The sequence below is a fragment of the Marmota marmota genome, unplaced genomic scaffold (assembly GCF_001458135.2).
Source record: "Marmota marmota marmota unplaced genomic scaffold, marMar, whole genome shotgun sequence".
Taxonomy (NCBI): domain Eukaryota; kingdom Metazoa; phylum Chordata; class Mammalia; order Rodentia; family Sciuridae; genus Marmota; species Marmota marmota.
In genome coordinates, this window is record NW_026000082.1 from 7,245,007 (window position 1) to 7,257,740 (window position 12,734).

Here is a 12,734-nt window from a genome sequence, read left to right on the forward strand (position 1 = left end):
TGTGAAAAAAGAATTCTGTTCATTTTTCTTTTTTCATCCAATCACACCACACAGGCATCAAGCCAAACAAATATATCAATCTTTATCTCACCTCTCTGCTAACACTAAAAACTCCTAGAAGGGGCTGATGGCCCTGAACAGCAGTCAAAAAGTCTGGCAGCAAGCTAGCCAGGCAGGTCTTTCGCATGGCACTCATAGGTCTGCCTCCTGTAGACAAGAATTCACTCATGGAGAAAAATTGAAGGCATTCCCCCTAAAATCTGGAACAAGACAGGGATGCCCTCTATCACCACTTCTATTCAATATAGTTCTCAAAACACTGGCCAGAGCAATTAGACAGACGAAAGAAATTAAAGGCAAGTAAAAATAGGAAAGGAATGAACTTAAATTAATACATGCAGATGACATGATTCTATACCTANCTAAGAACAGAGCAGGGAGGAAGAGCAGGAAGAAAAGATTAACATTAAACAGATACATGAGGTGGATGGAAAGGGAGAGAAAAGGGAAATTGCATGGTAATGGAGGGAGACCCTCATTGTTATACAAAATTACATATAAGAGGTTGTGAGGGGAATGGGAAAATAAACAAGGAGAAATATGAATTACAGTGGATGGGGTAGAGAGAGAAGATGGGAGGGGAGGGAGGGGGGTTGGTAGAGGATAGGAAAGGTAGCAGAATACAACAGTTACTAATAGGGCATTATGTAAAAATGTGGATGTGTAACAGATGTGGTTCTGCAATCTGTATTTGGGGTAAAATTGGGAGTTCATAACCAACTTGAATCTAATGTATGAAATATGATATGTCAAGAGCTTTATAATGTTTTTCAACAACCAATAAAAAAAAATTAAAAAGGAAAAAAAAAAAAAAAGAATTCACTCAGAAAATCATAGTGCTAAGAATCGAACAAACCAAATGAAGAAGCAACATGGTGTCACAGAAAAACAAAACAAAACAGGGCCAAAAGGAACTTCATTAAGACCCAGTCCTCAACTCTATAGACAAGTCATTTCATCTCTTTGAAGCTTAAAATGTGGAACATGGTAAAATTTATCTCAAAGGGCCATGTCATAGATCAAATAAAAGAATATACGTCAATACTGACCATAACCTATAAAGTAAAATACAAAGAAAAAAGGTCTCATAATAAAAGCTGGCATTATTAAATGTTACTAGGTATCAGGAGTAGCACGTTTTTCCTAGTCTGCATTTTAAAATTATTTTGTTGGGCTATAAAACTAAAGAAATACCTTACATATTTGGCATAAATCAAATATGCAAATATAAGAAGGATAAGGAAAGGATTCCTGCTCCAGGTAGATGAACGCAGGACGTTAGCCTCAACACTCTGTGTTTAGTTATGAGCCCAGTTTATGAGCAGACCAACCGGGGAAGGAAATCCACAACAGATGCCCAATGGCAGCCAACAGTACCGGCCTCCATGCTCAAAGGCTGTGGGAATCTAGTCCCAACATAGACAGCGCCCCATAAACATTCCAAAGAGAGGCTTTTTGACTTAGTAGATGAGTCTTAGATTCTCCTGGGTGGGAGGGGGAGGTGAAGGGAGCATCTGTAAAAATGGGTTTGCACTAAGAAATACAAAGACCTGGAGAGGCCTAGGGGAGTGTCTCTGCTGCAACCCAGGGCCCTTTCTCACTCCATTCACAAAATAAGCTGTGACTCAGGTAATGGGACTGCAGACAAGGGGGCGGGGGTGTCTTGGGTGGAAAGGAGTGGTAATGCTCCAAACCTTTGCCACATGGGGAAGAGAAATTCACTTAGGCTGGGCGTGCAGTGGACCTTTAACTTGGACAGACACACCTAGCAATCAAAAATGGCATCATAGATGATTTACTAAGTTCATCTATTTGTCCATCTATCAAACTATTTACTGAATTATTAACGTTAGAGGCTAAATAGTGCCTTATATGCTAGGTACAAGATAAATAAGGTGCCTTATGGTATAATGTTTTCCAGGGTGGTGATCAGCAGAAGATGAGCATAAGCAAAGCAGAAGACAGGACCCTAATCAACACTGGAAGGAGAGTTAAGAAGAGCTTCCTGGAGTGGGTGAAGGCTGAGTCTTGAGTAATTAGTATGTTCTTCAGGTAAAGGAAGAAATTATTCTGTTCGCCAGGCAAAAGGAAAAACATGAGCAAGACGCAGAGGTGTGAAATAATACAAGCATATGGGCATGGAATCGTTAAGAGCCTTTGACCAAAAAATTTGCCATCTGGAAAGTCTTTCCATTGCCTTAAGCATTTGTTATAGGAAAAGTAATGATGGATTCCTTGAATAAGTTCCCAAAGCCTGGGTCTCAAATTTGAATGCCTGGAGGGGGAGGGTTGGAAAGGAAAACCAGTGAAGCAGCCTGGGTGGAGACCTCTGTGAAATGAAGAATGCCAGCCCCTTCCAGAGAGGGCAGCCCCTGCTAAGCGCCAGCCTTCTCCTTCCACATGGAAATGTGGGCCTGGGACTGCCAGGGCCCTTCATTCTTTTTTCTAAAGAAGCAGAAAATCTGGATTTTTACGGGAAATTTCTTAGTTTTAAATGGTGGAAACTAATTTGAAATTGCCCCTCTCCCTGGGGCCTCCAAACATAGGATGGGTCCAATCAAACTTTCCTGGGGGCCACAATCAGCCTGTGAGCTGCCAGCTTATGGCCCTGGCAAGTGGGAAGGAAAGAGAGCCCTTTAAGAACAGGCAGTGAGGTGCACTGGTCAGAGCCCTGGAGCTGTCGTTGGGCTGGACTCAGTGTATTGGACTCATTGGGGATTCTGGCTCTACCCTCCCTTATGTGGCTCTGGAGAAACTGCTTGAGCCTTCTAAGCCTTAGTTTCCTCATCTGTGTAGTGGGGTGATAACATTGTGTCACTGAGGAACTTAGATGAAATTCTGAAGTGTTTTTTGAGAAAGTAGGCCCAAGAAGGGAAAAAAATCACTTGCTAAATAATGAAGTGGTATCAACCAGAAAGGCTGGCTATGACGACAGATTATTTTTTAATGGAAAATTACTAAGAAGTAATAAAAGAATGAACACTGTTCTATCTCAGTAGCAAACTGTTCCAACCATGGCCAGTGTCCCATTATTAATGTTTTTTGTGTCTGTGGTCAGTCCTTCTTCCTATATGGACAATTTCTTAAACTACATGTACTTATAAGCTTGTACATTCAGTCTTGGAGCTTTTTCCCTTTAACATGACATGTAAACTTTGTTGTTGCTATACAAATATTTATTATCTACCTAGCATATATGCCAAGCGATTTTTTTTAAGTCATAAAACAGATTGTGTCACACCCATGCTTAAAATCCATCAACCATTTCCCACTGCTCTTGGAATGAAATCTAAATTCCTGTCCAGGGCTTCAAGGCTGTGCATGCTCTGGCTCTGCCCACTTCTCCAACTTATCTCTTGCTACTCCATGCCCTGCTCAGACCCTCCCATCCCTGCTGACCTCCTTTGCTGATCTCATGAGGTGCTTTATTCACACACACACACACACAAAATCTTCTGCTTCTCCTCCCTGAAAAATCACATCATGCTAGTCAAACAAAACCTCCCAAGAGAGACCTGTGCTACCCATGCCAAATCTGTTCATCTGTGTTTTTCCTTCATAGCATTTTCCAGAAAACAAAATTTATTTGTGTATATCTTTATTTCTTGGTCTATTTGCTCCCTTTCTGCACTAGACTTGAAGTTCCTAGAAGCCATGGCCCTCGTCTCTCTCCTTCTTCTTGGAATCCCCAAAGCCTACCACAGTACCTGTCACATAGTGTCTCACATAGGAGACACTCACAGGCGTTAAATGAAAATATGAGTCCACCACCCACTATTCTCAGCCTCAAATCCTCTACTAACTTTTCTCTTGAACCAGTTCACATAGAATCTGGCACACAAACACACAGGATAGCATTACAAATGGTGATTAGCCTACATTCTGGGTATAAAATCCTCACGTTCAAACCTCTGCCTTGCTACTTACTATCTGAGTGACCTTGGATAAGTTGCTTAAAGGTTCTATGCTTCTTTCTTTATCTGTGAAAGATGATAATTACTTCATAGGGTAGCTATGAGCATTAGATAAATTAACACCAGTGAAATACTCACAAAATTGCTGATATGTGATAAGACCATATACACATTAGCTCCTACTTATATCTGTTTTCTTATTCTGTTCTTATGCTTAGTTGATCTGTATCTTTCTCATCTAATCAGACTGCAGTTTCTTAATGGTAGAGTCCATCGTTGATTCCCAAACTGAACCTCATAGGCTTCCATAGGTAGTGGGCAGGGGGAATAGAGCCGTGTCAGGGCTTTGATACCCATATGCTCACCTGGTGTGAGAACATAAGTCATTGCACTTTTCTGAACTTTAGTTTTTTCATCTGTAAAAAAAATATATATCTATCTCATATGATCCATGTGAAGATAATAAAATAATCTTTGTGAAAATAAAAACAATTCTGGAACTGGAAGCTTGGTAAATTTTAGGGAAACAAGCAGAAGATAGTAAATCAGTGAACTTTCAGCTCAAAATTGGCTGCTTTTGGTGTAGGTATCACACATAACATGTGACTGATCAAGGAGATGAATGCCTCTGAAAATAAGTTTTGTACTCTTCTACTGTCTACTTTCTAAGATTCTCTGACATCCTGGCGTGGGGTCTAGATGTTTCCCTTAGCTATTAGTGAAACAGAAAGACACCCCACCTGTTATGGCCCGCTCCATGAAGGAAGATACTCAAATGTTTAAAATTCTCTTGTTTGTTAGTAGCATGTTGCTGAAATGGCCACCAGTAAGGGAAAACATTTGTAAACACAATGGCTGAAAAATTAAACTGGTATTTAATATCTACTATATAAGCTGCATTACAGTCACCTCACAAAATTAGAATAATTCCTCAAGTTTGATATTATTATCCTCATCTTTCAGCCCAGCACACTGAGACTCAGAGAAGTTGATTTTGCTTATTCAAGGTCTCACTATTGGTGAGACATAGAGAAAGATTTAAGGGCAGTGTAAATAGCTTAAATCCTATATTTTTGTTGTTGTTGTTGTTATACATCTGTTATATCTCCCAATGTTTCTCAGTATCTTTTATTAGTTCTACTATGCATAAAAATTTATTCAGACTAACTGAGAAAGATTATAGTTTCCACCTTTGATTTTTTTTAAAAAGAAGATTGGATTTTAAAGAAAGGAATTATACTGCTTATCTTTCGTTAAGTTTAAAGATTAGAATAAACCTTAAGGTAGAGAAAAGATGAGATACTATCAAGAAGAATGAAAGGATAAAACCAGACAAGGCATTAAAAATGAGCTGGCCAAGCTTCTTATACAGAAAGGACTAAAAGAACCAGGTTTTGCTCATCTCCAGCAGGGTTTTCTTTTCAACAGTTTCTACTGCAAAACATTCAACTGATCCCTTCCACAGCTGGCAGGAAGTCATCAGACTACTTCTCTTGGGACCCAACTCCCAGGATCCTTCAAAGACTCTACATGCACCAGAAAAGGTACAGTCAGACCAGCAGGCTCATTTAGTCTCTTCCCAGTATGTTATCAGCCGAATGGATGCAGAGGGGCAAGGGCAGGGGCTGGAGGTAGGAGGAACAGATTCCATTTCTTTTCTTTTCTGCTGACAATGGCAAAAAGAGGAAATGAGTTAAAAGTCAGATTGGAGTATCTCCCCTCCAAGCCCCCATTCATTATCTTCCATTAACACTGAGCTGTCAGATTCAACATCAGCCTGTTAACTTTTCTGACCTTCCTCAGTCTGTACCTTGTTATCCTACAATGTTTCATGTTTATAAAGATAGGTGACTCCAGCTGTTCCAGCCTGACGAACTTAATTTACATTTGGCCTTCATTAAGATGAGAGTCGGAATCATTGAGACCAAATGGAAAAGCCAGACTGCTGGTGGTTATAAAAAATTCAAATGGCAATTTTCCTTTTATCTGACAATTCTTATTAAGAAGATATACATCAACCTGAAACACATAAACCTTAAATGTAAAGGACATGATTAAAAGTTCATATTGCAAGACTAGGACCCAAGTGGCTTTGCCCAAGAGCCACAGTGGTCCTAGTACAGATTTTCTGTCTCCTAAGATGTCTGAAGTCCAAATTCTGCCCAACTCCCTCAAATCTCATCTAATCAATCTCTGAATCCTGTTGGTATAATCTCCTAGAGATTTCTGGAACTCATCTTCGCATCCCATAGTTTAGGCCTCACTAGGTCTCACCTGGACTACAAATTATTATCTGCTCTGTCAAATTATTCAAAAAATATGTGTTTAGCAGCTACCAGAGGCCAGTCATTTGATTAGGATTAGTCACAGTGCAATAGACAAAATGGACATGATCTCCATTCACCTATGGATGATAACATTGGGGGGCAAGCATCATAAGAATCACCTTACAAACTGGCATCTTCACAATTCAGGAAAGAGTCAATGGAGTAAAATTAAGATGACAATGATAAGAGACTTTGTACTTCAGGGTCAAGAAAGATTTTCTAAGAAAGCATGAATAAAGCTGAGATACAAATGAGGAGGAATCAGTGGTGAGTAGAGAAAACATTCTGGGCAGGAGAAACATCACTGTCAAAAGTATGGATCAGCAAACATTTTATTTACAGGTGCAGATAGTACATTTATTTTCCCAGGCCATAGAGTCTCTGTCTTAACTGCTAAGCTCTGTCACTATAAAGCAAAAGCAGCCACAAACAATATAGGAAGGAATGAGGGTGGTTGTGTTCCAATAAAACTTTATAGCCACTAAAAATTTAACTTCATATAATTTGCATGAGTCGCAAAATATTCTTCTTTTGATTCTTTCTCAACCATTTGAAAATGTAAAACCATTCTCAGCACCAAGCCATCCAGTAACTGTAGGATGAATGAGGGAGGGTATAGTTTGCCATTTTCTAGTAAAAACTGTGAGGTAGCAAAGAGCTGACTGTGTTTGAGAAACTCTCACTGGATTGCTGTGGATGGATCAGAGTGACCGAGGAGGTGAGGGACACCCAGTGTGGTGAGGGGGGAGGTTAACATGATCTCACATACCACCATCTGGTCTAAGTTACCAACTTTGGTATTTATCCTAAGAGCAGTGCAAAGCATCAATTTGCTATCATCAGCAGAGTGAGAAAATTCAAGTTCTTACACATTTTCTCACCCCTATTCCAATTTCCACACCCCTGCCAAAGTTACCTAAGACATTCTCTCCCATATCTAACCCCCCACCCCGTCAGGGGTCGATGGTTTTCAACCAATATCCATCACCAAATAAACCCTGAACAACTGAACCCAGGCTACCTACCTGACCTTACTGCGACTACTGCACCCACCAAAATCCCCCAGCTCTTCCCTGGGACTGACTTCCCATACTGTAAGTGGACATGGGCTCTCTCTGGACTATCCTTCCTGTCTTCCCTACTAGGAAAAACTTCCACTCATATTCTGAGGCTCATGTCAAACTATTTGTGTTGAGAAAGCAAATGATTTTCTCCCAAAGCACTTTACACATCCCTGTATCACCATGCTTAGTCTATCTTTTGGTGGGTGTTCCCCTCCACTCCATTATTCATGCCCCTGGCACTGCACACAGTGGACTCTGGACCTCTAGGATAAGGCTGAGTCCTTTTTGTCCCCATGGTCCTATTGTCTAGCACATTTGCTAGTTCATAGAAGGAATTCAGGATTTGGAAATTCTGATTAGGAAATTAAGACTTGAATAAAGAATAAATAAATAACAGCTCAATTAACTTAGAATGCAGAATCTCATGTTCTTATCTTGAATTTGTACTTGAGCTGCTCCACTATAGCTACCTAACTTTTCTGGCTCCCATCCCTGCATCAAAAAGAAGGTACCCCTTCCTGATTCTGCACAAGTGGATGCTTTTCTCCTGGGTACAAGGGCATAACCTTTAGAACTAGAAGTTGTTTTAAAAGTCCTCAGGCCAGCAACATCAGCATCACTTGGCAATTTGATAGATATGAAAATTCTCAAATGCTCAGTTCCTGCCCTAGGGCCACTGAATCAGAATGTGCAGTTTAACAAGATCTCCAGGTGACTCATTTACACATAAGTTTGGGAAGCACATCCTATAAGCCATCCTGACAGGTTTTGAGAAGTTACTAAAACTGATTTTTAAAATATCTTTAATTATGAATGTGCAATCATGCTAACACCAAAGGGATTCTCTGCAGGAATTACTGTGCGTGCTTACCAAAACCAAATATATATATATATATATATATAATGGATTTGAGGCTTACCTTCAAGTAGGCGAATAAGTAGAAAGGCAATATTTAGAGCCTTTCTCAAAATTCTGAAAAGGAATTGATTTCTTAAAATAAATTAATTAATAAAAGATGCTCATAGGTGTTCACAAATATTGCCCCCTAATCTAGAAATTAATTATTTTCTATCGGCTTTAGTGTAGATGGATCTCAAATGCAAAGCGGCAAGCATCCTGGTTCTTACAGATCCTGAAACTAATGGCTGGAGCTGCCAAGAACACAACAGGGGTTCAGTATGACTCCGATATGAATCCATGACCATCTGCCCAATCCCCCCCAATTAATTCAGTACAGCTCTTCTTCTTTTCTTGCCAAAAAGGGGCAATGCATCCAACCCATTTATCTTCTTGCAGTAAGAGAAAAATTATATTGTTGTTGTTACATATCTTTACATACACACAATATAACAATATAATTTGGCCAATATCAAACAACTTGGTCCTATCCCAAGTGTCATGCTTCACAGAGGGATTTCAGTAATGCATGACATGATGGAATGAGCTAGGAATGGAGCCCTGGAGACATGGACTTAAATTCCGGATCTACCAGGTATCTGGGAAACCACATATCCTCAGTCTCAGTCTCAGTTCCCCATGCTGCCTACTAGGCAAAGGTTCTTAGCATTAAACCAGCAGGTCCTATAAAACACATGGGACAGAGCAGTTCTGTATGCCAACTTGTGTTTCCGCATACATTTGGATCAGATTTTTAAACTGATCTAATTCAACTTTCTCATTTTATAGATGGAAAAAGGGAGGCCTGGGCTAAGAAGTGCTTGCCCACGGCACACAATGCAGACAATAGAGTCAGAATTGGATTCCTGAAACCCTTGACCCCCAAGAAATCTTTTTCAAACTCTTAGCAGTCACAGCCTTTCTGCAGATTAAAACTTATAATAGAGATAACAAGCCAAGCCTGCTTTGATTAATAAATCTCTTCTTCCTTCCCCCTCTTCTTCCCCAGTGACAACCCGGGGGCACCTTTGCAAGCACCCTTAAGTTCCCCCACCTCCACACACAATCTGAATAACTGATGAGTCAGCCTACCTGCAACCCCAGAGCCAGCGAATGAATCACCCCATGTCTTGCTCACTAGATGGATTCTCTGTTCACCAGACCACCTAGGGGTTTTCAAGTCCCCAAGGTTCCAAAGGACTTGAACTTTTGCACACATCCATCTCTAATGGGAACCATTAAGCTGACATCACCACTCTCCACACTTCATAAAGGAGTCCTCACATCTGGAAATGGGAACACCTGCAAGCACTTTGACCAGGATCACCAGATCACTCACGGATGTGAAAACCCAAGGGCAGATGAGGTGAGAAAGAGATATCCTCAAATGTCAACAAGGCCAAAGATGAATAATTTGGGGCTAAAAGCGTATTTAAAAAAAAAGGGGGCGGGGGTATGGCCAGATTATCTGGACTTATATCTGCCACTTTCTAATGGGAATAGTAATTAACCTCTCTGAACTTCGACAGAGTACTGGGTTTTAAAAAAATTTGATTTTGGAGTCAGTCAATCTTAGGTTCCATCTTAGCTCTGCCACATACTTATTGTGTCACTTTGGTTGAAGTGGTTTATCTATTATGAGCTTTAGTTTCCTTGTCTACAAAACGGAGCCCCTATCATAAATAAATAAATTAAACCTACTTCACTGGGTGGTTGTTAGAATTTGAAGAGGTAACGTGCAAAATACCTATCATAGTGCCTGACATGAACTAAGCACACAGAAACAGACTGACTTAAAATTATATTTCATCTCAGACCAGTCAGAATGGCAGTCATATAATAAATACAAGTAATAATAAATGCTGGACAGGATGTGGGGGAAAGGGCACACTTTTACACTGTTGGTGAGATTGCAAATTAGTACAAACAGTATGGAAATCAATATGGATGTTCTTCAAAAGAATAGGAATGGAATCACCACACGACCCAGCCATACCACTCCTTGGAATTTATACTGAAGAATTAAGGTCATCATACTACATTGATACATACATATCCATGTTTACAGCAGCACAAGTCACAACAGCCAACCTGGAACAAGCCTATGTATCCATCAAAGGCTGAATGGATATGGAAAATGTGGTACATACACCCAAAAGAAAAAAAGAAATTATATCGTTTGCAGGGAAATGAACAGAACTAGAGACCATTATGTTAAGCTAAATAAGTCAAACTCCGAAGGTCAAGGATCATATGTTTTCTTGAATATGTGGAAGCTAGAGAAGAAAAAGAAAATAAAGGAGGGGTGGTGTCTCATGAAGATCAAAGGGAGATCAGTAAAGTAAAGGACCGAGGACTGGAAGGTGAAGAGTGAGGAGAAAGTGCTGGGGAGTGATATTGGCCAAATTATATTGTTATATTGTGTGTATGTAAAGATATGTAACAACAAACCCCACCAATATGTACCACTATAATACACCAATTAAAAATGAAAAAAAAAGGGTGACTTAACTTTAACTTAATCAATACAAAAGGATCAGCCTTCCTCAGAGGGTTGCTAAGAAAAATCCAACACTGAAGACTTTATAGCAAGGTGTCTGGTAATACAGACCCATGATTAATGGAACTCTCCCCTCATCCCTATGCACTCACCTCTTTTAGCCAGAGAAGCTTTGGGGCCTGCATTTCCACAGACATCACGCCCCCAACATACTGGAGGACACTGTGCTTCGTCTCATTGATCCTATGCACCTGACTGACTGCTCGGTGGTCCAGCCACATGATGACATTTCGATGGGAATCCCCTAACAGAAGTGAGAGAGAGACAGAGACAGAGACAAAGGCAGAGAGCAGTGAATATAGATGTGCATTGTTTCCCTTCCTTAAAGGGGTAATTATGGATTCTGGGGCGATGTTCTGCACAACTTCTGCAATCTAGTAGGTCAAGAATAAAAGTGGAAGGACATTTGCAAGGCTTAGGATGCCCAGTCCCACAACCCATATGCCCCTTCAGTCACCTGCTCCCTGACCACAACTCCAGGGCCAACCCTCCACACTAAAACCAGATGAAAGCTACCAATTAATTATCTTATCGTTCATTCCCTCAACTTTTTCCCTTCCTTTCTCATCCCTGTTCTAGAACAGCACTTCTGAATGCACACTGAGAAGAGCCTATGAAACAAGACTGACATATTCCATCTTCAGATTTGCCTCCTTTAAATATGGGGAATTATTTTGATGGTGTAATCCATCTCCCAGCTGAAACATGGAATTCATCTGCTTCTACTTTCACTTTTTTACATTCAGTTTATTAAAACTGGCTCGTTTGGGTGTTTTTTTTTTTTTTTCTCCCATTCAAATGGTCAGTTTGGTAGAGGGGGAAGGACAGGAGTTTGGGATCAGGCTGACCTAATAGTGAATGCAAGAAGGTTATTAAGCTTCTCTTGGCCTCAGTGCCCTTATCTGTACAATGGGAATAACAATGCTGAATAGCATATAAGGAATAACTAAGAGCCTTCATTTATTAAATAAATGATAATGCACATGAGAGACATTGCAAGTCCCTGTCCCTTGGTAGACCTGCAGGACTAAATCATAAGGAACAGAAATCAAACCCACTGGAAAAGAGGATCAGCCCTCACATCCAGTCTCCCCCGTGCTGTCTCCATAGAATTGACAGTCCCTTCCTCTCTTCCCCAGCCTTTAAATTCACCATGTTCTGATGAGCAAGCTGTGTTCCTTCCACAGCCACAAATCCTACAGGGAACGGCAACACCGTACCTGAGAGGTGATTAGGGGAAAGACAACGGGGCCATCAGCTACTGAGCCAGGGGCCATCACACATTATTTTACTTGGTGGCAAAAGAACTTCAGCAACCACATATATGGCTAATAGCAAATGTTTATCATCTGTGTTTGCTGTCTCCCAAGCCCTGTGTTAAACATTCTGTACACCTCTACTCACCAAGTCCTTAAAGCGACCCCTCCACTATGAGTACTATTATTCCTGTTTTTCAACAACAAACTGAGATGCAGGAGTTGAACATGTGCCCAGTGACATGCAGCTGGGAAATACACATGTGCCCTGCACCCAGATCTGTGCAGAGTTCTGATAAAATGAATAAACTGGAGTTAAACATAATCCACATGGCATGATACAGGTGAGCCAATTTAAAACAGCGCAGATTACTACTGGTGTGTGTGTATGTGTGTGTGTGGGTGTGTGTACAAAGAAAAAGCAAAAAAGCAATTTGTGAGCAGTATGGTTATAAATAGTTCTTTCTTTTAAAAAAAGACTTAATGCAAATAAGGAAAAAAATTTATTTTTATCTTAAGTCCATAAAAGGTACACAAAAGGCTGTTTATCTTTGAAAACTCTTTTTAAAACTAAAATTTTAAAAAGCCAACCTAAGAAAATATCTAAATAAGAAACAAATTGCAAAGTCTTAGTCACTGATTTGCCTGATTGAAA

The 12,734-nt window shown here is 40.2% G+C and overlaps 1 protein-coding gene across 27 annotated transcripts in view; it reads right to left on the bottom strand.

Annotated features, from left to right (window-relative positions):
- Fggy (FGGY carbohydrate kinase domain containing) overlaps positions 1-12,734 on the bottom strand; it is a 415,454-nt gene that overhangs the window by 367,977 nt on the left and 34,743 nt on the right. For 25 of the 27 annotated variants that reach the window (XR_007351974.1, XR_007351976.1, XR_007351975.1 and 22 more), the window contains one exon: positions 10,916-11,067. The exons of 1 other annotated variant lie outside the window; for it this stretch is intronic. Coding sequence is in view for 21 of the 26 variants with exons in the window: in XM_048815295.1 (XP_048671252.1) it covers positions 10,916-11,067 (152 nt within the window). In the remaining 5 variants the exon portion in view is untranslated. Of the gene's footprint in view, positions 1-4,339; positions 4,370-10,915; positions 11,068-12,734 lie in introns of those variants that run through there. One more of the 27 variants, XM_015484927.2, reaches the window with a different exon arrangement.